We start from the raw sequence: 25,049 nt of genomic DNA, 5'->3' as shown, positions 1-25,049 counted from the left end.
ATTATCAACATTGTTATGACTCAATTGATAACAAAGATAAGGTTCAGTGCAAAGAGAAAATTCCAGACCTTTCTGTTTTATCAGTTAAACATTTTATCAGCCTCAGTCTATAAATCTATTCACTGGACCCATTTACAATTAGTTCATTATTAACTACAAGATGGCGGTTAGCATTTCGTACAAAGCATTTTTTGTCGGAGAGAATGATGAGTCTGAGGTTAGGAGGTTCACCATAGACAAGGAAGTAAGCAGCAACTTTAGCTATTTGAGGGAGAAGTTGATGATGGTATTTCCCGAACTGCAGACAAAGAAGTTTAGTATTCTCTGGACTGACACTGATGGGGACAATGTTACCATTGCAAATGATGAAGAGCTTGCAATTGCTCTGACAGAGGTCACTGGCTCAGTGCTTAAGATAACTATAGCTGCTAAAGATGTCAAAAGAGGTGCGCTTAAGAATGATGTGAAAATGCATCCCAATATCACCTGTGATGGCTGTGACGGTCCAATCATAGGTAACAGATACAAATGCCTTGTTTGTTCTGACTATGATCTTTGTGAAGTATGTGAGGGCAAGGGGACCCATAAGGAGCACAATATGGTGCGTCTTACCTCACCGCAAGGTGTCTGGCCACAGCACTTCTTTAAAAGGCTTCATCGTATGCAGGAAAGAGCCGGAGGTAGAGAGCATGTAAGAACAGAATGTGATGAGAAAGGAGAATCAAAGATCAATGAACATGGGACAACAATGAGGGGAAAACAAGGGACTAGAGGAGCATATAGAGGAAAACATAACTTGTTCCGAAACAACCCATTTGATGCTATGATGCAGAACTGGAAAACTACATCAGAGGACAAGACGAAAAAAGAAGATTCCCATGAAGAGTCTCCTGAAAAGTCCAAAAACCTTGTTTACAACACAGCAGAAGATGCTTCAAAAGCTCTTCATAAGGCAGCAGCATTTTCTGCTCACAAAGCAGCAGTTAATGCAGCAAGTGCAGCTACAGGAGTAGCAGCTGGAGCAACAGTCTCTGCTGAATATCTTCAAAATCTTGGAGACTACCTGGCAACCACCCTTGGCCCTTATGGTATTGATGTGGATGTCAGCCCCTCCAAAAAAGGAAGTTTAGAAGGGGCCCAGACTGAGCCTGATGTTGGGATAGAAAAACCATACTGCTTTTCCGTTCAGTCTGAAGTTAATGCAGTAAGCCATGGTGCAGAAGGATGTATCTATCCTAAACTGCCAGCAGTTGAAAGCAGTAAGCTTGAGAGCATTTTTGGGAGTGAATCTAAATTTGATTCTATAGTACCTATCTCCGGGTCCAATTCACCCATCTCCAATCCAACTGAACCTGTCTCAGAGCTCAGCCGAACTATCTCTGAATCCACTACACCTATATCGAAGCCAACAGCACCTGTTTCAGAGACCATAGCGCCTATGTCATCTGCACCTATAAAGGAGTCCACTGCACCTGTTGCAGAGTCCACTACACCTATTGCGGATCATCCTGATCCTAAGATCCGTACTGCTCTTCAGGTGATGCTTAACATGGGATTCCAGAATGAAGGTGGCTGGCTTACTCATATAGTTGAAGCTAAGCAGGGGGACATTGGACAAGTGTTAGATACTCTTCAACCTGTGAGAAACTAAATTTATTTTCAATGTCAAAAACAGGTTTTTATCATTTGTATTTAATCTTATTAATCATGTGTTTAACCCAATTATCTAGAAAGCTAAACAAGCTCTAACTAATCTGCGTTTAATGTTTATATACAGTTAATCATTAGGCTTCTTAACACTGCTTCAAGTTTATAATAAAGTTATGAAATATACTAAAATATTATACTATTTATTTCTTACTAAAAGTCTAAATTTACAAAATATTATAACTGGAAGACATGTTGTTTTATTTTGCAAACATTATGTAAGTATTATTGAGTATTTAATGCCCTGCAACTTCAGGCAATAATGCATATTTTTGCTGTGTAATTATGAGCAATTTGTATAAACATTTAACTTTTAGGTTAAAAATTAAAAATGATTTCAACTGGTAACTTACAATTTGTTATGGTAATTTATGACAAAACCATTTGATTTTGAGCTGTTTTTACAGTATAGTGTAGCACAGTTCATTACAGTGCAGTACACTGTAGTACATTAGGCAAGACCAGACTCCTTGCTTGGTACATAACACCACTTCTTGATTACTGGCTTAGCAACCTTTGTGGGGTTAGTCTGAGACCTAAACAAAAGTAAAAAAATTATTCAAAGAATGTCAAATTAAGTTTTAAAAACTGTCTATACGAAAACCTTTGTCATTTTTTTGTTGAATGATTTTAGGATTGGGATATTTTCTCATATCATTCCACATCTCATTCTTTTATTGGTTTGACAACAATTTTAAATATGTTCATAAATTTTAAAAAAATTGCAATTTCTGGTCAAAATTAGCTTCACAGTTAAAGATTTGGAATCGATTAAGAAGAATATGAAGATTTGTAAATAGTAAAGATTTCGTATCAGCAGTGATCATCAACGATTATAATTTTTGAATACCTATATCTTTTAAACCTTTGATATTTCAATCTTTGACCTTTGTTAGATCAAACGTATAACGTGTGTAATATCAAAGGTTCACATCCATCCGGGTGCAAAGATATCAGAAATCAGATTTTGTGGGCTCAGTTTTTATCTAAAAAATGTCAACTATGTCTACAAACCTTGTGCATATTTCCTTGGGAACATCAACACACTCCTCTCTTGGCTCTAGTTTGGGAACCAGCTTGGTCACATGCTTACATGTTCTAAACAGAAACATAAGTATTATTTAGACCCAACTTGATATTTAATGGGGACTATCTCCACTAAAACCCCACTATTTCTTCGGTCTGAGAACTCTGAAGTGCAATCACTTCAGAACACACACCGGCAGCTAAGTTGAGGGTGTGGGACTCTAGACCCTGTAGATATATGCTAAAAGGATAACTTTTCCAAATGACAAAGGGAATTTTTCCTAATGGAAACTTGCTAAAAAGTAAGGTTTCCAAATCGGCATTTCTCCAAATTATCAAAAGCTCGGCCCCTAACATATTTGCACAGTTAATAACATGGGCAAACCCTGCACCCCATCGCTCACAATAGAACCTCCCAAGAAGGGGCTGATTCAATTCAATGATTCAATATTGCCATATCGTTTGTATGTGTACTGTAAAGCTTGCTCTAGCTAGCTAAAAGTCGGCTCGGTACTTGACTTGAAATGAACCAGAGCATACAATTTACATTTTAAAAATCGTTTCTCTTTGAGTCTTAGTTGAGAAATTGAGGAAATGGTTTCAGAAACATGTTAGGCGTATAGGCATTTTGGTTTGGCTTTAGGTTCCAAACATTATGCTTTTAAGGTTTGATAAAAGCAAAATTTATATTTTTCTATTATGTCTTCGTTTTACATACAATGAAGATGACTACCGATTTTTATTTTTTGTTTCTACCAAGCTTTTAAACAGGAACGAGGGTTAGAAACCCCGGACGCCATGAGCCTCCGTTATGCAAACAAGAGCCTCCCAGATTTGCAAGGTAGACCAAGCCTCCGCCATGCAGTTAGAGCCTCTATCATACAGTAAACTAACCTCTGTTATACAGAATAGTTTCCTTAAAACTCTTGATTTTTAAATGTACCTAAGAATATTTTGTATTTTTTTCTAAATAGTGGCATAAAAAGTTTATCAAATATCAGATGTATTAATCAATTATTATAAATAGTGACTAATCAAGGCTTGTAAAGTGGTTTATATAAAACTGGAAACATTCAAACCCAAAAAGGAAAACATTCGGAGAAAAAATTCTTAAAGTAATTTTATTTGTTATTTTATAATCTTTGATGTTTAAGCTACAGGGTGTCCCACGAAGCATAACAGTTGGTAAATAGTTTTGAATGTCTTATTTCATGTGCTGTATTAGATATTAATTCCTTATGCAGTTTATTTAGTTTAAATAAACTTTACCCAAATATATTTTAATTAGAAATCATTTTTATCATAATATGGATGGCCATAAAATATTTATTATTATTCATTTTGGCAACAAACAACTTGACATATTATGGAAGAAGACATTTAAACAATTCACCAATTGTCATGTTTCGTGGGACACCCTGTATGTCTTTTATTGAAATTTGTTTTAAATTAAGATAATTAAAAATTTTACATTTACAAATAATCTGAATCTAATATAGTATCCCGAGAAGTATTGCTTAAATCAAAGATTAAAACAAGATAAACTAAATCCAATTCAGAATTTCCGAATAGCCTCCTTACTGCCTAAGAAATGTTTTATTATAAAACATAAATCTTATAATCCGATTTATGAGTCAATATAAGTTACAAATCATGAAAATTAATAAAAAAAGTTAATCTCAAGTAAAATTCGTGTTGTACTATGTTGAAAAAAAAATTCTAAAAATTAAATATTACATTTAGAAACGAAGAGTTAAAGGAAGCTGCGCTGTATCGTGGAGGCTCGTTTACTGAATATCGGAGGTTCTTACTGCATGGTGGAGGCTTGGTCTGCCCGGAAAGTCCGGGAGGCTCGTGTCTGCATGGCGGAGGCTAATGGCGTCCTGGAGTTCCCTCCCTCCAGCAACAAAGCGAGGCGTTCAATAACAGTTTCTCCTTGTTTACTTGTAAACTTGTAAACTGAAAGCTTGTTAAAAATCAATTCTTAAATAGAAAAGTCGTCTTCATTTAATAGATATAAACCCTGACAACTGTACCTTACGGGCTCAATATCACACTCCTCAGTTGGTTTCTCTTGAACAATAGTTTTTATCTTATCTTGGCACAGTGGGGCACCCTGGAATAAAAATCATTTTATTAATTAACTATTAAAGGGACTGTAAGCGTAATTTCAAGTGACCCTGTATGTAAAGATGTCAATGCCTGAATCCCAACTGTACCCTTGAAACCTTGATATCATTTTTCTAGGTTTAAAAGTTTCTTATTCTCCTAATTCTGTTTTCCTGCAGTAGTAATCTGCAAGATAAACTTGTTATAAAACTAATTAGTTTATATAAAACAATGATATCTATTTCCTTCTTGATCAGACAAAGCTTTTACGAGTATCCAAGTGAATCGGGCATTACCAACTTTACATGGAGGGTCACTTAAATTAATGTTTACAGTCCCTTTAAATCAGATAAAATATTTAGGGCTTGGGAAACTGGATCATTTTTCAGTTTTGTTTTTGTCGGAGGTTAAATATAATTTAACAAATCGTTAATTTAAATGAAAGCTGCTTGTTTTTGTTTATGATTGGGATAGAGATAATTCTAAGAACTCACTAATTAGTCCACATAAGAAAAAAATCCGTGGCCAAGAAAGTAAACCCTATACATGATGAGATGAGGGGGGGGTTTGAGTCAATTCCCCCCCCCTTAAAATGTTGTTGGTAGAAATTACAAATTAAATATGTTGGGAATGCGCAAAAAATTTGCAATTCTAATGTTTTAACAAATACCGGTTACATAAAATTTGCCAAAAAACATTGTTCAAGACAAAAGATATAATAATTTTTGAGAGAAAAACAGATATTAGCTTTAAACCCCTTCTTATTAAAGGGACTGTTTTTGTAATTTCAAGCAGCGTTTGTCCGATTAAAACCGGTTCTCGGCTAACATTTATCTGACAAAAACTACAGTTGAAAATAATCAACTTTTAAAGAGAAAATAATGGACGTTTTATGCGTTCTTGTTCAAACAAAAATGTAAAGGCTACCGTTGAAAATCGAACATGCAACTTGAAATTTGGTCTACAGTCCCTTTAAGATGGGGGAACACATTTTGTTTCAAGTTGACCTCCTTGAATCCACATCCTGCAGGGGCACAGAGCTCAGTTGGTTCCTTTGTACACCCAGTCACAGGGGTGTACTTTTTAACCTCTTCTTTCTTTACAGAGCACTCTTGTCTAAATACAGATTTTTAATTTTAAAAGTTGAAATAAAGATTTAAAACTGTATAATGTACAGGGTTATACCCAAAGGATGAGACTGGAAAGACGACATAAAACTCTCAAAATATGACGATTTCTGGGTTTAATTAAATCTTCTGTCTTTTGATAGATTTTTTAATTTTTTTACAAAGAGCGAAATATGTTTACAACCGAGGGATTGTCTTATTTCCCTTCTATTCTAATCTCTGTTCTGTGTTCTTCACCTTGGCCATTTTTCACATTTGGTCTGAGTGGTGTATCCTACAGTTTCATCTTCACATTTTTCATCCTCTACAGTTACACAGTCTACTACATCATCTGTCACCTGCAAACCAAAATTATCAGAAACCAAAATCAAGAACATCAAGAGAATCAGAAATATAGAAAAGAAACATTTTAGAATGAAAGAAGCTCTTGTTAATATGCTTAACAATTCAATTTTTTTTTATTTTATATTAAAGGCTTTGGAAATTTTTTTGGCTTTTTCATGGAATCTCATCGATAAAGCAATCAACGAATAGAAATAGATTAACAGATTTAAAAACAATGAATAAAATTTGATTTGAAAACAAAAAAAATAATGGTTATTTCTTTAATTATATAAAAGTTGAATAGTTCTCCTACCTATAAACTATCTATTTACATTATGCATAGTTTTTTTTTTATGCTTTGAAAATCCGCTTACACCTTTACAGTTGGATAAATTTATGTATGGGTAGTTTTTTTTTTTTGGGGGGGGGGGGCCTTTCATGGCCCCTGAAAAGGTTTTTAACCAATCATAATTCGAAATTGTCATTTTACACAAAAATTTCCGAAAATCGTCAAACTCCACAAAAAGACCAAATCATTACTTTTTAATAATGTACAAAAAAAATGCTGCAATAAAAAAGATGAAATCTATATAATAAAGCTCTTAGCTCATATATATATATATATATGTATATATTTTATATAAGTTACCCATCAGGCCAATTGCCTGAAATTTGTTGAGGTTTTTATGGGTACCCTGGGGCCTGGAGTAACACAGTTTTGAACAATTCAACATTTTTTTCTTCAAAGATCAATCTTTTTCTTTAAAGTTAGCTTCTTTTTTATTACACGGGCAGCGCTGGGAACATCAGCTAGTTTCTAATACAGGCTCGCTATGCAGTACAGAAGCAGTATAAAACTGGTATAGAAGCGGTATAGAAAAAAGTAAAGAAGCGGTATAGAAGCGGTATAGAAGCATTATAGAAAAAGGTAAAGAAGCGGTATAAAAGCAGTATAGAAGGGGTATAGAAACGGTATAGAAGCGGTATAGAAGCGGTACAGGAGCAGTATAGAAGTGATATAGAAGTGGTATAGAAGTGGTATAAAAGCAGTATTGAAGCATATAGAAGAGGTATAGAAGCGGTATAGAAACGGTATGTAAGCGGTATAGAAACGGTATATAAGCGACTTAGAAGCGGTATAGAAGCGGTATAGAACCCTGTAAAAACTATTTATGAACTTACCGCATGTTCCTGCTGTTTAGTCCAGCATTCAGATTCATAAACAGTTCTACATACAGATTCTCCTTGGATAGCACAGTCTTTTACAAGAGGAGTTCGGCAAATCTAAACAGCATAAAATACTGCAATCTTAGAATCTGAAAAAAGGTCGCAAAGGAATTAGGTCTTTGTCACTAACTCAAATTTTCTAATCCCAATTTCTTTACAACTTGATGGCCTTTGAAATTTCAAACCTAGATCCTTTAATCTAACAGAATTCACAGTTTGAAGAAGATAGAGGGATTAGAAATTGAGAGTTTGAAGCAAAGACTCAATTCCTTTCACGATTTTCCTCAAACAAACATTTTTAATTGACTAAAAAACAATTTTTGCTACTGTTTATAGTGTTTATTTCTTCCATTAAAATTTATTTCATGTCTGACACTTTTGGCAGTTTTTAGAATTAACTATTCTTTAGATTTTTTCTATGAAAAATGTACGCTATTGATATTGTGTGTTTATGGAAACCGGTCTCTACAACCTCATGTCCGATTCACAACAAAAACTTTTAATGATCAATTGAATATTAATGTTTTTTAAATAAGTATTTTCAATTTTGATTTCTCCTCTATAAGAACACAAATTTTAGAGTTAAACACTGTTTAAGAAAAACGATTATATCTTCCATATTATTGATCAGATAAAGGTTTAAAAAGTATAGTTGTTAATAACAGGGACTAGTTCCTTTCCTAAATTGAACCCACCTGAATGGTTTCATTGTAGGCAATGGGTTCATAAGCAATATAACATCTCTTAATATAGTTCTCCTCGCACTCCTCTTCTTGTTGGGCTTCGTAGGAGGTAGTATAGGAGGTGTGACAACGTCTAAAAGATCGTTCAAAGAAAATAAATTTAGAAAGGAATTAATTCAATTTTTCGGCTGGTAATGTTTATTGGCAGTATCAGTTGTGATCTTGCTTCTAAATCGGTCACGTGGTATGTAGAAAAGGGCCAACCGTTGAATCAAAACATTTACACCCATCAAAGGCCAAATTGTAAGAATTTGAACCGCGTTGATGAACCGTCAATAACCGGTTTCAATTGAGCGCCGGCTTAAATATTGAAACACTTAAAACCATGTTTGAACAGCGTCTATAAACGCGGTTCAAATTCTTTAAATTTGGCCAAAAATTTGGATCACACCATGATGCATGACGTAAGGAAGGATTCTATCCCTCAAACATTTTCTTTATTTCGAAAATTCACGAAAAAAAAAATAAAAGCCTGCGAAATTATTTAATCTTTATTATTTTATTATTTTGCAGATAAAGGTAATAATACTTCTAGAAAATTTAAAGAAAACGAAGAGCCCTGAATATTTTCTAAATTTACCTGTCGTACGAATGGTCACAACTGATAACCTCATCGTAAACTGTCTCAGTAACCATCTCAACCTAAAAATATTAATCATAAAAATAAGATCAATCCATGTTGATTTTACCATAATTATTTGTAAATAATATATTGATCTCAGAATTCATTTACGAATACGGAAAGTTTCGCATTATTTTTTATTAATAAAACCACTTGAGTCTTTACCGCAAATTCTGATTATCTAATCCTTTACTCTTTGCAACCCAAAGTTGTAAATTTTAGATATTTTAAACTACGATTTCTTTGATATCTAATTCATTCTTGATTAGGGTACCATTGTAAATCGGACATTGCCATCTTTGCCTGGAGGTCACTTGAAATACAAGTGATAAATTACAATAATTACCTTGTCAACACAACGTTTTCCATCGGCATCAGGTTTACTTGTTACAACACTTCCAAACACACTGTTTTCATTTGTCTCTTCCTAAAATATTATTTCTTTGTTTTTCTGTTGATTTCTATCACAATATAATCCTTCAAGAAGTAATAGAACACACTGTTAACCAGGTTTATATTATTATTCATAGTCATAATTCATCCCGCGGTTTACACGCGCTTGGTATTAAATCATGACTTTTTGCTGAAGTTCCCGACGTTGCCCGTGAAATTAAAAAAACTGTGTTTCTTCCGAGTTCACCAGTAAAATTTTGAGGCAAATTGGTCAATGGGTTCAAGAGTTTTGACCGGAGAAACAAACAGAGATTACTACTTTGATGATATATAGATACACTCTAGGGAATCCAGTTTTGACGGGAAACTATAATTTCTCTGTTAACGCATACCCGCTTAAATTATTAAACCAAACTAAGAAATTGTTCGTGGGTTTAAAGGGAGTAACCGGCAAGTTATAGTAGTTGAACTGAGAATGTAGTAATGTGGAGAAATGTTTTAGGATTTATTTGAGACATATAAAAGTTTTAATGATGTATAATTACTGAGTTTTAGCGCAAAGTCGACTTTCAAAATCATCCATTTGGGTGGTTACGTTTTAAGAATCGATTTTTTTAAAATTATTAAATAACGACGACAAAAAGTGTAACAACAATTCATTCTCAGTTCAACTACCATACATTGTCGTCACTCTTTTTAACGAGCTACCTGGCTAAATTTTGAGACAAAATGGTGAAGGGTTCAAGAGTTATGATTGGAAATACATTCAAACACCCAAACGAAAATTACTACTTTATATAAAGATGAGTTACCTGAGCAATAGGTTCCTGGTATCCTTGTTTACTTAGAGGAGCAATCAGTCCTATTCTAAGTTTAGGGACTGATGCTGTCCTCTGTAGAGGGTTCAAATTAAGAACTGCAGACTGAACTGAGGCTCGACCAGAGCTGGCGGCAGAAACTTCCTAATAATATAACTTTAATTAACTAGTTAGCTGTTATTACATTGTTATAGGAGAACTCATTTTGTTCATAGTTTTGAACGAAATGTTAGAGTTTCTTGTAACACAGGCTAGACTTGCTGCATTTATAGCAAGTATTTTTTTATAATTTTCCATTTCATTGAAGGAGGAACTTTTGTGTCTTTAATCTGTATTTGTTTACCCCTCAAGTAAACTTTGTCCAAGGTGAATATCAAATTCAGTTATTGAAAAATAAGCACTATCCAAAACTGTTGCTCTGGTTAAATAACTGTTTTGATTTAGTTTTAAATCTATTATTTAATTACCCTGTTAAATGGGAAGGTGTTTAGAAGAGATTTTTCCCGCCTGAAAAAAAAATAAAAATAAATGTATCAACAACGAATTTAAGGCTTCAGCATAGATCAAAATGATGGACAGATTACAGTGAAACCATTAATAACGAATACATCGGAAGAATTTATCAAATGTCGTCTTGACAATTTTTCAGTGAGTTTTATACTATATTACGTAAATTTCAGTATTTGCGAAAATAAATAAATAGCCATGAATATGCGGGAACAGTTTTAAAGAGTTCCATATATAATCATTTAATTAAAAAAACTAAATATCTGCAGCATTCCATTATCAGAAAGTGAAGAATACGACATTTGATGAATTCTTTCGATGTATTCGTTATTAAGGGTTTCACTGTATTTAATGTTGATTTGCATAATTAGCTATTCAAATTCAGCTTACGGCTGATAAAACATATATTTGTTTTCTAAATAATTCAACATGTTTTAGTACATTTTACAGAGTACCTTTCAAGTTCTTCATCAAAGTTGGTTGTAGTTTCAGGTTCTTCAGTAGTAGACATCTCAATTGTCTCTTCAGTTGTCGATGACTCCGCAGGCGTTGAACTCGACGCGGGCATTGAAATCTCAGATTCCTTCGAGCTGTTCGTGGGGTTAGTTGTACTTCTACCTTGTGCATTGCATAGGGCATACAGGAACACTGATAGATATATCTAAACATATATTCATTTTAATAACAGGAACACTGATAGATATATCTAAACATATATTCATTTTAATAATAGAAACACTGATAGCTATATCTAAACATATATTCATTTTAATAACAAGAACACTGATAGATATATGTAAACATATATTCATTTTAATAACAGGAACACTGATTGATATATCTAAACATATATTCATTTTAATAACAGGAACAATGATAGATATATGTAAACATATATTCATTTTAATAACAGGAACACTGATAGATATATCTAAATAATACTTGATCTCATTAATGGTGGGTTTAAATGTTAAATAATAAATAATAATTTCTTTTCTTTTTTTAAAAGTTCATAAGTTAAATCTCATCATATGTCAGTAAATAATCTATTGTTTCTAGGTTGAATCAATTGTAAGTTATATATTTAATTAAAGGGGGAGGGGAGCTATTAAATCAAGTTTAAAAATGTCATATAGAAATTAAAGACAATCAGTGAAAAACAAAACATATGAAAAGAAATTTAAGTCAATAATCATACCTTTCCCCCCATCATCCCCCATCCACCTCGCATAACCCCCCTTCCCTTCCCTAACCTCCCGAGTAAAAAGGGTTAAAATCCGGTTGTAGATAATTTTGTCTGAGCTGTTTATAGTTTAATATGGAGTTGTATTGCAAAAACTCGAGTGCTAAGACCCGCCCTACAGATAGCACAGGAGACAAATGTTTAGAAAATAGGAAGTGGGCGGAGAGGCGGGAGTTGGTGGAGAAGGGGAGAGAATTGGGCGTGGAGTAGGTAGAGGGTGCATGGATAAGGAGGAAGGAGAAGGGCGGGGAAGGGTAGAGATGGAGGGTTAGGGGTGAAAAATGGGCGTGATAGGGGAAGAAGGAGGTAAGGGGGGAAGGGTTGAAATGGAAAAGAGAAGACCACTGTGAATGTGATCAAATATGTAAAGAAGTTAAGGAAATTAGGAAAGGAATATGTCAGCGTAGTTTTTCTTGTTTTAAACCATAACTGGGATTTAGGAAAACTCGAGCTAAAGCTAAAAAATGCACATCATAATTAAGAAGAGAGTTTATGAAATTCGTGAATAGGCCAACTTTTAAAATTTAAAAATGCTAGGAATCTAAAAAATGTTTTTTAACAATAAGTATATGAATAATGAATGTCAATGCCAAAAGATTGAATATTTATTAGATCTCTCTGCATGTATAATTCAATGGGTTGGAATGAATGCTTAGGTTTCATTTATTCTAATTTAATTTCTTTTAATTGGCCACTTAATAGTATTTGCAATTTTGACTTATTAGCATTGGCGGCAGCAATTTAGTTTGACTTTTTCTTGTGTAGGTCTGACAGGACAGGTTACAACACCTCTAAAAAATCGTAAAAAAAAATTTTTCATGAAAAAATTTGCCTTTAAAATTAACAGTACTCCTATCAATTTTATATCATTGACAAAACCTAAATTCTTTGCTCACTGTAAAAAAAAATCCTCTCATTTTGATAATAATACCTAACTGTATCGAATACAATATTCGAATTTACGAAAATTCTAAATTATGAACAAATTTTCAGGGATTTCTTTTGTTATATCCATAACATTTTTTAAATATTTTTTTCATAAAATGTTTGATAAAAAAGTGTACACAATGTTTTCGGAAATGATTTTAGTGTTTTTAAACATATTTTTTTTTAGCTTATAACACCCCCTCCGGCCACCCATGAGTGTCCACAACAAAATTCAGCCCAATTGGTCCACCCGTTTGGCCGGCTATAAGCAACATCTATACATCATCACATATATAAATTTGGCTTGTCTGTTTGTTTGTATCCAAACGACGTCAAAACGGCTGAACCGATCGGGCCCACATTTTTTGGTGGGACATCACGTGACAACAGGGAAGGTTTATGAGTGATAAAAAATGTGTTTTAAAGGTTATTCATATTGTAAAAAAAATTTAAATTCTTGAAAATCCACGATTTTTTTAAAAAATCCGAAGCCTAGTATATATATATATTCGATATATATATATATATATATATATATATATACGAATGTATTGCTTTACTATATAGATTTGTGGAAATTAACTCTCTAATCTGTTGGCTCTCGTCCACATATTTGCTTATCTTTTAAGTAATGTCCAGATACGTATCATTCTTATTTTAATCTTATCTAAAAATTTCTTTATATACGTTTACATATTTTGTTATCTTGATTTAAAATATTCCAAGATTTGATAAATGGATTAGTGTCCGACACAAGTATATTGCAGCAGCAGTATAGGGTGGTTGACCCACAAACCACGCCGCGGAATTTATTTTTATACAGAGATTTCAGAGATTCTCTAGCTTTCTAGCTTCGAACTCCATAGATTTTCTTATTCTATAGCTTGCCGCAGATTTTCTGATTTTATAGATCTACGCGAATTTTCTAATTCTTTAGTTTTTCGTGGATTTTCTATTTTTTTAGCATTCCACGATTTTCCTCTCTGATTCTGGAAACGCGGCGGATTTTCTGATTATCAAAATCGATGCCATGGAATTTCTAATCTCAGTGTTTCTGTTGTGTTTTGAAGCTTTCTATTTCTATTTTACTTGTTATATATTGTAACGTGGTGTATTTTCTAATTCCATACCAAACCATACAAAACCGTGGATTTACTTCATCGAAACCACGCCGCGGACATTCTAGATTTTAACAACTTATGCATTTTCCAGTTCTATATTGCACAACGAGGATTTATTTAAAACTTCAACACAAGGCAATTTGTTTTTATTGTTCAAAAGTGTAAAACATAATGTAAACACATATTTAACGTAATTTGACAAATAATAAGTTTCTTTATTTTTTGGCGAAATTTCAAGATACGTTTTCTTTTCGATATTTGTTTGTTTAAAACCTAAAAGATTTCGCGTCTTGTTTATGATAAAATCTTTACATTTGGGTAGACACACTAGACACATATATCTCAGTTTAACATCCAACAAATATTTTCATTGTGTTTCTTTGTCAGATGGCATTGAAAATGTTGAGCATAACTGTCGGAAGGCGTAAACTTTTTGTTCATTTTTTACCCTGACTTTCTAGTCAACTTAATTCAATTCAGTTTATGAATGAAGTTAATAACTTTTTATAGCACTATCAAATAAGATTCTTAGAAACCAGAACTTTTTTTGCCCATCAAAGAAAGTTATCTTGGTGATTGCGGTGAGATTTTTTAAAGGGACCGTTCACTTATTTGGGTAATTTCAGGGTAAACTAAACAGCCTTTTCGCTGTTGATTGGTAATAATCTTACTTTTCAAAGACAACTGTGGCCGGAGAAAAAGCCGATTTTTCGTTCAGAATTCGAGCGCAAAGGGACGGTCCCTCTCTATTTACGGTCCCTGTTTAGTTTACCCTAAAATTGCCCAAATAAGTGAACGGTCCCTTTAACCCGCAGCATTTTTTAATTTAACATAAAACTTTAGAGGAAAACGTCGATTGAATATATATCTTTAAAGTTTTTATCTTTCGGGGTTTTGTGCTCGTTTTGCTTGAGCATTAGACGTTGTTTGTTTATTGTTGAAAACAACTACTGTCAGTACGTTTTTACCAAAACCTAAACATTGCAACGTGCCATAATTTAAAAAACATCATAGACTACAACACAAAAAGTGGGTAAAAAATCTGAATTCAAACTTTTCGGGAGGGGGGGGCGGGGGGGGGGGGTTGCTTGGCTTTTCTAGTTGCGACGTGCCCCTTTCCTGTTCACAAAGAATAATTTTCTTTAAAAAAAAAAATTGAATTTAATTATCCCAACTGCAGTACCTGCTTTCTACATTAATAAAAGAAGCAATAAAAATCATCATGCACTGTTTACCTACATAAATAGATAAATAATAAATAAATAAATAAGGAATTTCCACAATACACATAAAACCCCCTATTTTGGAAATCAACCAAATCAGTCTCAAAATTATCACCAACCTAAAAGAAAGAAAACATTTCAAAATTTCATTTGATTTTCTAAAACATTATAAAATTTGCCTTAAAAATCGTTTTCCTACCTTAAAAATGGTTAAATTACATTTGTCCAGTGTTTTGGTAGCAAATAACCGCAGGTCACTTATTTAAAACAGTTTTATTGAAAATTAAAAATTTTTAAAGAAAATTGTATGTTTTTTATTAATTTTTAATCAGAAAAAGCTTTAAGGGTACCATTGTGAATCGGACATGTCTCTCTGTAAATTAAAAGTTCCGTCAAATTATGTCTCCAGCCCCTTTAAGTGAGTATTTGTTTGTAGCCTAGTCAGGCAGGGTTCCTTGTAAGCCAAAAACTGGCTATTATTTAGTAAACAATGGCAATCATTTATTAAACCATCAAAATACTCAATTGAATGCAGAAGCAAGAAATCAAGCTCCAGATCGTCATACTTTTAGAGTTTTGGGTCGTCTTCACAGTCTCATTCTTTATGGGTAACCCTGTAGTAGAATATATGGCAACAGGAATCATCCAAAATGTTTGCCTTAAGTACTTTTGTATATGACGTCATTGGCCTCAGTATTGTTTTTGAACCCAAGCAATCAATATTTAAACTCCAGTTACTAAATATAATAAAAAAATATATGCGTTAAAAATGGTTGGAAGTTATTGGTTTCATTTATGTAATTGTTATGGGTATAAAAGCTGTTGCCTAGTCTTTACATAATGAAAGTCTTTGGTATAAACGGCTTGAGAAAATACTGTTTGATAATTCTCATGACGCTCTGAAACTCTTTTTCATTGTTTACAAACAATACTAGATTTGACTGTACTGTTTTTATTCTATAGAAATATGAAAGCCCTGAAAGATTTTTCATGACTCTGAGTAACTGTTTTTAATTCAGGCCAGTGCACGAATCATGCATTTGCATATTTTTTGCAGTTATAATAGATAGATAGATAGATAGGTAAAGATTAGTTAGATTGTTGGAAAAATATGAATTTAAATGCAAATATTACTCATAATGAACAGTTAGTTGTGAATTAAAATAAGAAATGAAACAAGACTAAACATTTTCTAAAAAATAATATCACTCTCAATCAAAATGAACTTTTTTTGATCTTTTAACAAAAAATGAAATAAAAAAATGTAAATACTTGAATTAGGAATTGGTTTTCTTTAAGCAAACGATATTAATTGACCGCCATTAAAAAAAAACTTTGAAAAAATGTTTGGAACAGATTATGAGTTGGTTGGATTTGAAAGTATATATAATGTATGTACAGGTATCCACAAAAGATGAGACCATGAAGACGACCTGAAACTCTAAAAATATGACGGTCCAAAGGTTAAATAAGTTTTCTGCATGAAAAGAGTCTTTTAATGAATGATTAAATTATTTGAAAAAAGATTGCAGTTGCAAGGAATCTTGAAAATAAGGAAACAGACAGTAAAAATTTCGTACAGTCTTCTATGAAGTCTCATTTTTTGCGGGTAACCCTGTATGTGGATGAAACCAGTAGATTAGCAGATAAGATGATAATAAGCTAGATTAAACTAGATATTTCTTTATCCGATCAAACTCAAGTTTAAGATTTGATAGATAACGGTATTGTAATTAAAAACCACTTCCCTAATAACAGATTCTTTTCAAAATTTCTTTCAAGAACCATGGATTAGAACTAACAAGAATCATGGATAAGAACTCTCAAGAACCATGAATTAGAACTCTCAAGAACCATGGATTAGAACTCTCAAGAACTATGGATTAGAACTCTAAAGAACCATGGATTAGAACTATCAAGAATCATGGATTAGAACTCTCAAGAACCATGAATTAGAACTCTCAAGAACCATGAATTAGAACTTTCAAGCACCATGAATTAAAACTCTCAAGAACCATGGATTAGAACTCTCAAGAACCATGGATTAGAACTCTCAAGAACCATGGATTAGAACTATCAAGAATCATGGATTAGAACTCTCAAGAACCATAAATTAGAACTCTCAAGAACCATGGATTAGAACTCTCAAGAACTATGGATTAGAACTCTAAAGAACCATGGATTAGAACTATCAAGAATCATAGATTAGAACTCTCAAGAACCATGAATTAGAACTCTCAAGAACCATGGATTAGAACTCTCAAGAACTATGGATTAGAACTCTCAAGAATCATGGATTAGAACTCTCAAGCACCATGGATTAGAACTCTCAAGAACCATGGATTAGAACTCTTAAGAAAAATGGATTAGAACTCTTCAGAACCATGGACTAGAACTCTCAAGCACCATGGATTAGAACTCTCAAGAACCATCGATTACAACTCTCAAGAACGATGGATTAGAACTCTCCAGAACCATGAATTAGAACTTTCAAGCACCATGAATTAAAACTCTCAAGAACCATGGATTAGAACTCTCAAGAACAATGAATTAGAACTCTCAAGAAACATAAATTAGAACTCTCGAGAAACATAAATTAGAACTCTCAAGAAACATAAATTAGAACTTTCCAGAACCATAAATTAGAACTTTCAAGCACCATGAATTAAAACTCTCAAGAACCATGGATTAGAACTCTCAAGAATCATGGATTAGAACTCTCAAGAACCATGGATTAGAACTCTCAGGAACCATGAATTAAAACTCTCAAGAACCATGAATTAAAACTCTCAAGAACCATGAATTAAAACTCTCAAGAACCATGAATTAAAACTCTCAAGAACCATGAATTAGAACTCTCAAGAACCATGGATTAGAACTCTCAGGAACCATGGATTATAACTCTCAGGAACCATGAATTAAATCTCTCAGGAACCATGAATTAGAACTCTCAAGAACCATGAATTAAATCTCTCAAGAACCATGAATTAGAACTCTCAAGAACCATGGATTAAATCTCTCAAGAACCATGGATTAGAACTCTCAAGAACCATGGATTAGAACTCTCAAGAACCATGGACTAGAACTCTCAAGAACCATGGATTATAACTCTCAGGAACCATGACTTAAAACTCTCAAGAACCATGAATTAAATCTCTCAAGAACCATGAATTAGAACTCTCAAGAACCATGGATTAAAACTCTCAAGAACCATGGATTAGAACTCTCAAGAACCATGGATTAGAACTCTCTCTATCAAGAACCATGGATTAGAACTCTCAAGAACCATGGATTAGAACCTATAGTTTTCCCGTTTTTAATGTACAAAGCTTCCAGGGCGCTTCGCAACCACCTTCGATTTTAACTTAATTAATTGTTGCTATATCTGCAAACAAAAACTGAAATTTATCATTTTTTTGTGGATTTTAAAAAATCTAAATTTTTTATTAATAAACCTGTCCTGTCTGGGGTTCACGTGAGGTTCAACAAAAATGTGTACCGGATCGGTTCAGCCGTTTTGACGTTTGTCAGATACAAACAAACGTCAAACACCCACCCAGACAAGCAAAGGATATTATATATGTATAAAGATTGAATCTTAACAAATGTTTTGCTCTTCTTTGCTGTATAAATTCACGGATTAATAAATCAAGATTAAGATATAAGATTAGATATCAGAGTCCAAAAGAGAGAATGGAACTTTTTTAAAACAAGAGATATTTCGAACATTTCTTTCAAAATTACGAAAAGAATGTTAGGGACATAAAGATATGTTTACTGTTGGGATATCCCAAACCAAAGGATCTTTGCCACAAACTCTGATTTTGTAATCACTATATCTCTGGAACCAAATGTTACATACCTTAGATATTTCAAACTATGAATTCTGTTAGATCAAATAATCTGAGTTTGAAATATCAAAGTTTACAACATACGGTTCTAAAGATATTGAGGTTTATTTATTTAATTTTGTTCCAAAGACTCAATTCCTTTCTATCAAAATATTAAACATTTCGGTTTTTCAATATTCTATTGTTTTATATTGCTGTTAAAAACTGAATTTGAAACCTTTTTTGAATTATTATTTGGAGCAAAATATTGCATAAATTATATTCTGCAATTGCAACTGTTTCATGGGGAGAAATGCAAACTTGCATGCTGAATATTTTGCAAAGGGTTACCTAGGTCACCAGTGAAACATATTTTTCAGTGATTGGAGTTGGGGGGGGGGGGGGTTAAGATTAGGATCAAGGGGGGGTCTTGACTTGTCAACTTTTCTTGATTCAATTTAAATAATTAGAAGGGAACTGGTTACTCGCCACATACTAAAATTTTCAAGTGACTATATGTTTTTAACCTGATGTTGTAGTAAACCTTTCATATTAAAATTTTGATTTTTCAGAATTTATGGTTTATAATATCAAAGGTTGACGACAAAGCTTGAAAAGAAATAAAGTTTAGAAATTAAGAATTTGTTCCAAGTGCTCAGTTTCCTTTGACCCTCCATGCAAAATGGCAAAGCCCTATTCACAACGGTACCATTAAACCTTTATCTGATATTTGTGGAAGATATTGTCGTTTTTTAAAGTTTAGAAACTTTTCAGTTCTGATAATTGTACATGTTTTCCTTTATTAACATTTTTACATTTTCAATTTTAGTCACATTTTGTAAAAAAAAACCACAATCGAAAAGAAACACTTTTTTAATTATAAACATTAATATATAGTTTACACTGGATCATACAAAGCGTATAATAGTACTTTTGTAAATTGGACATTACCATATTTGCTTGGAGGCCTATGAAATTACGCTTACAGTCCCTTTAAACATTTGTAACCTCCCGTAGGTTTACATTTATACAACCAAACCCTTTTTTTTCTCTAAGTGATTAGGGTTATAAATAAGTATTTTATCGTTAATCTATTTTCAAGATTTCTAATTGTTTTACTCTTATTTACAACCCTCATTAAAGGCTGTTATATGGGCGGTAAATGTGTGCAAAAACGTTGAAAGTGCTTGCTGGTATGAAGATGGTTTAGACAATTGGAAAATAAAATAAAACCATCAATATAAACGTTCAGCTTGGGTACCCTGCCTTGTCTGGAAATGTTATAAATATCGACCAACTTGACCTAGAATTGTTAAACCAAGTTAAGAACATTCCCGTGGCGTTACCGTCTTCCTAATTAAGGCTTAGGGCTTAATTAGTTCATTTTAAAAGTTTCAATGAAAATAAGGAAAAAATAACAATTTCACCTTTGAAATACTTTAAACTTTTAATATACTATTTTTTGTTGTTATAACGGTCTTTGATAATGGGTTTTAGTTAACGACGGATAATTGATCAATAGATTTCGTCGACGAAAACCGAAACAATAGTTGTGAAAACAGTTAAAAGCAGATTTCTTTATCAGATGCAATCAAGAATCAAAATATAGGCGAAATCTTGATAAGATAGAAAATAAAAACATTTACTTTGGTTTCTTTGTTGAACCTTGTGTGGGTGAATAGATGGACATTTGACATGTTGATACAAATTAAAATTGAGATGAAAGAATTTCTATGGATCATGAATTACAAAGATTGGACAAGAAAGGTGGCATTTGCTTTAGAAATTTGATCATGATAACTGTATGGCATTCATTATTAAAAAACAAAAACAGTAATTCAAATTTTGCAAGTTCTTTCACAAAAAAAGCGTCCAGGACCGCATAAGTGTAGGAGTCAGTTAGATCAAACTAAAAGCCAAGACACTTTAAAGTCAACCCAATCTTTAAGCTAAAAATAAACGCAACTTTGCACCACAGCTGTCTGGATCTCTTGTCCTATCTGTGTTGTTTCTATCAGCCTATTGGTAATTTGTATTCAACTCGTGTTTCTGTAGTTTTCTTTTACAGGTCAATGACTATATAGATTAATTTATCTAACAATGTGTACAATATAAATAACGCAGTAAAATAAATTTCTAATTCCCAGATTTTTGTGATAAAAACATTAAATTTGTTTTTCTTTACTTATTAATTAGTTGGTTGACCATAAAAAAGGCATTTATGCATATCAAATAACATATTATATATTTATTGCACTGGGCGTATTATGTAAGGTTTTATTCATTAGGTTTTAATTGAAGGATTAATATTTTATTCCTAAATTAAATTTATCCAGTCAGGGTATGACCTCTACAGGATATCGAAGAAAATTTAGATTAATCATTAGGTCTGCTTAAGATAGAGATCAATGCTTTATCCTGAGATTCAATTCAGAGTTCAAAACTTTTATATTGAGATAAAGCGTTGATCTTATGCAGACGTAAAGATTAATTTAATTCGTCTCGGATATACAGATCATACCCATAAATTGGTAACAAAATTGAAAAGATCAAATACGTATCTCTCAATTTAAAAGTTATCGTGCAATGAATATCGAGATCAAACTCCGTAGATTCAAGCCATTTCACGCTAAAGTTTTGACTTCCGAGGCCGTATTTAAAGAATTTGAGCCGCGGCTCAAAAATGAGACGCGGTTCAAACATGGTTGGAATTCCACTTGAAATTGTATTCAGTGTTTCTAGATTTGAGCCGGGGCTAAATTAGAACCGGTTTTTGGTGGATCAGCGACACGGTTTAAATTCTTTAAATTCGGCTTCATATTTTAGAACGCAAAAGGTATACATCATTCGTAAATCCTATGTTGTATGTATGCTTAAAACAATCCATTTTCTTAAACCTAAGGATGCTTTACAAATAAAAAATTGCGCAGAATTAAAATTGTCAATTATAAATTCTTCACTCCGTCATTCCAGAACGGGTTTTCATTTCTAAATGTGTATTTACAAAAAGATCAAGAATGGGTATTCAACTTTAAAAGGGTTTTTACAAATAGATCAAAATAAAAATACAGCTATATAGATCAATAAATTTATGTATCTACCTAATTATATGGATATATCTCATGCAGATAGATAGACAGACAGACAAACATTTAGAAGATAATTAGATAGATAGATAGATAGCTAATTGGATAGAAGATAGATAGATAAATATAAAATAGGAAATAATAGGATAGAAGATAGATAGATGCGTAAGTACACGTAAAAAAGATTTAAAGATAATAGTTTCACTGACACTCAATATGAAGTCTTTCCACTTTTTCTTTGATCCATCCATCCTTATCAACACGCCCGAGTATCCTACTTTCTTGATTATATCTTACTAGTTTTTATTATTAAAATTTTTAACAAATCATTCAGATATTATACAACCTAAAGTCATCGATTATTTTTCGACGCATTCGTATATATATGTTAACATTTCATAATATTTGTTATTTGTTTTATATACTTAATGCACTCTGCCACGTGTAACCATTCAAAGTATCGAGAGCAGAGGCATCTGGCTGCCTACTATTTCGGCGTTTTAAGTGCATTGTATACAAAACGAATAAAAATATTATGAAATATTAACTACATACGAATGCGTCGAAAAATAATCGATGACAAAAGGTTATAATATCTGAATGATTTGTTTGAAATTAAATTGATTTTTTATGATTTTTTACGAGTCGTATATTGCAATTTTTTGGAATTTGTATGGACACTACGTTCTTCAGTATAAGTCATTTTTAACAATTTTCTCCTTATAGACGCAATAGATAGAAGTAATATTTGTAGCGATCAAAAGCGATTATTTTTCACAGTAAGCCTATACCCCCTTAATCATTTTTGCGAACACTCCCTTTAATAAACCTCTTGAATTTTTTGTAAAGATGCATTAGTCAAAATGATAAAAATACAAATCTTTAGCGAATTTTTGAATTTGAAAGACTTTAATAGACATCGAATTAGTGTTTAATTTTGTGCATATTTCTAATTTTTTTTCAATCGAAAATGTGTGTATTTTTTTCTGCATGGTGTTCATTTTGTCTTATTCTACTTCCCCTTTTTCTTTAACCCTTTGTTCAATGCACCCAATTTCTTTTTCTATTTCTTTCAATTTTCTATTCCTTCTTTGTACGCCATTTTAGTCACTACATTTTCTTTCTATTTCGGACTGTTACCAAAAAAGACTAAATCTTCAGAAATTTACGAAAAAAAATCATTTTTTTGTTTCATTTATGGTTTTTTTTCTTTGTCAAATCATAAATATACCATTCTAAGCGTATATTAAAAATGTTAAAGTATCATCCTGTGTGGATAACCCTGTATACCTACTCAGCAGGTGTGCTGCAGACCCAGTTTAGCATCACAGTATGGTTCTTTCTAATCTAATCTGACATATATGGATCTATCTATCTATCTGTATATGGATCTATCTATCTATCTGTATATGGATCTATCTATCTGTATATGGATTTACCTACCTATTTATATACAGCTTTCATATTTTAATTTTCTACTATTCAAAACATCAGCCCAAGAAGCACAGTAGGGATTCAAATACTAATTTTACCGAACTTTTAGGGTTAAATAAACATTAATATTCATTAGATGAGCTGATAAATCTAAATCATCACGCAACCAATATATATTGAAGGATTGATGGATCAAAATAAAAACATGATTAAACAAATAATACTTACAGGGTGTGACACAAAAACTGGATTTTCCGCATTTTTTTAATAAAAAATGCAAGTAAATGGAATTAATTAAATTTTAGACATTTTTAGATCTACAGTTAATATTTTAAACTCATTTTTTTACGAAATTCTTGCGGCAGATTCTTCCAGACAAATTAGTGAGATTCAGACAAAGATAGAAAAAGACAGCTATCACGCCAAACTAAAGTAAATATCACGCCAAACTAAAGTAAATATCACGCCAAACTAAAGTAAGTATCACGCCAAACTAGAGTAAATATCACGCCAAACTAGAGTAAATATCACGCCAAACTAGAGTAAATTGGACATAAAATTGAATTCTAATATGGTTTTAATAATAACTCATTGAAGAGTTCTTGATGTTTTGAATTTCCTATATTTAACCAAATAAATTAGTTTTTCTCATACATGGCGTGCATAAAATGAAAACTATACGAGGACACAAAATTGTACCAGTAATGTTGCATGAATTTTACTTTCGCCTTTTAAGTTTAAAAAACACGTGCAATATACTTTAGTTTAATGTAAAGTAGTAAAATATTTGCTTTTTAATTACATCAATTACACTTAAATACAATATAATGTCGTCTTCCTATTCATATTGTTTTCTAGTTATCCTGTATAACCCATCTAGAACTCAATGACATGCACAATTCATCACGAGATGTATTGTCTACAATGGTTACAATCTCTTACTATAGATTAGCTCAACGTTTTTGCTTTGTTTCGCACTGCATGTTTTAGTTTTGGTTTGCGCTGTAGTCAACAGAACTTTAAGCGTTGAAGTTCCATCGATTGTTTTTACAAGGGGAGTTTGTAACATCTTTCTGGAGTGAACGGGTAAATGAGGGGAGAGTGGGGAGGAGGGGATTTAATTTGTAAAATTTCTAATCTTTTTCTTTGTTCAGCTTTACAGAATTAGTATGGTAAGAGAATTTTTTTAGGTAAAAAAACATGCAAAAAGAACTTTAATACAGCTAGACATTAGATACTTTAACCGTGAATGCAATAATCAACCAAAAAAGGAGAAACAATTTTTTTTTTTAAGTTAAATATTCTTCAACATTTTTTTTGGGACTAAAATAAATTTTACCCATTACAGCTTAAGTGTAAAAAAATGATTTGCTAAACCAACGCATCTTTTTATGTTAATGCAAAAATTTATGATTATTTTGAGATCAAATTTTTATTTTCAAGAGAACATAATAAAGAAGTTTAATAAATTGAAATTATTCCTACCGATTTCATGGCGCCTGCTAAAGAGAGAAAAGAGCACTGCACCCTGGGACCTTCCTAGAGAAACTGAAATAATTTCTCGGCTCTCTTTAACCATTGG

At 32.3% G+C, this 25,049-nt stretch overlaps 2 protein-coding genes across 2 annotated transcripts; one reads left to right on the top strand and one right to left on the bottom strand.

Annotated features, from left to right (window-relative positions):
- Window positions 1-81: 81 nt before the first annotated feature.
- LOC111696442 (sequestosome-1) lies at window positions 82-1,846 on the top strand. Its single transcript, XM_023466044.1, has one exon. It carries the CDS (start codon window positions 161-163, stop codon window positions 1,649-1,651), a length of 1,491 nt encoding a protein of 496 aa, XP_023321812.1. The 5' UTR covers window positions 82-160; the 3' UTR covers window positions 1,652-1,846.
- On the bottom strand, window positions 1,835-25,049 carry LOC111696443 (uncharacterized). The gene is made up of 13 exons (XM_023466045.1): window positions 24,953-25,049; window positions 11,059-11,264; window positions 10,564-10,603; window positions 10,091-10,240; window positions 9,232-9,312; window positions 8,844-8,905; window positions 8,216-8,336; window positions 7,476-7,577; window positions 6,207-6,307; window positions 5,850-5,958; window positions 4,770-4,849; window positions 2,722-2,805; window positions 1,835-2,243 (listed from the first exon to the last, which is right to left on the bottom strand). The coding sequence occupies exons 1-13, from the start codon at window positions 24,959-24,961 to the stop codon at window positions 2,159-2,161; spliced, it is 1,230 nt and encodes a 409-aa protein (XP_023321813.1). The 5' UTR covers window positions 24,962-25,049; the 3' UTR covers window positions 1,835-2,158.

This window comes from Eurytemora carolleeae, unplaced genomic scaffold (genome assembly GCF_000591075.1).
Source record: "Eurytemora carolleeae unplaced genomic scaffold, Eaff_2.0 scaffold6, whole genome shotgun sequence".
NCBI lineage: Eukaryota > Metazoa > Arthropoda > Copepoda > Calanoida > Temoridae > Eurytemora > Eurytemora carolleeae.
This window is presented reverse-complemented; position numbering and strand designations above follow the sequence as displayed.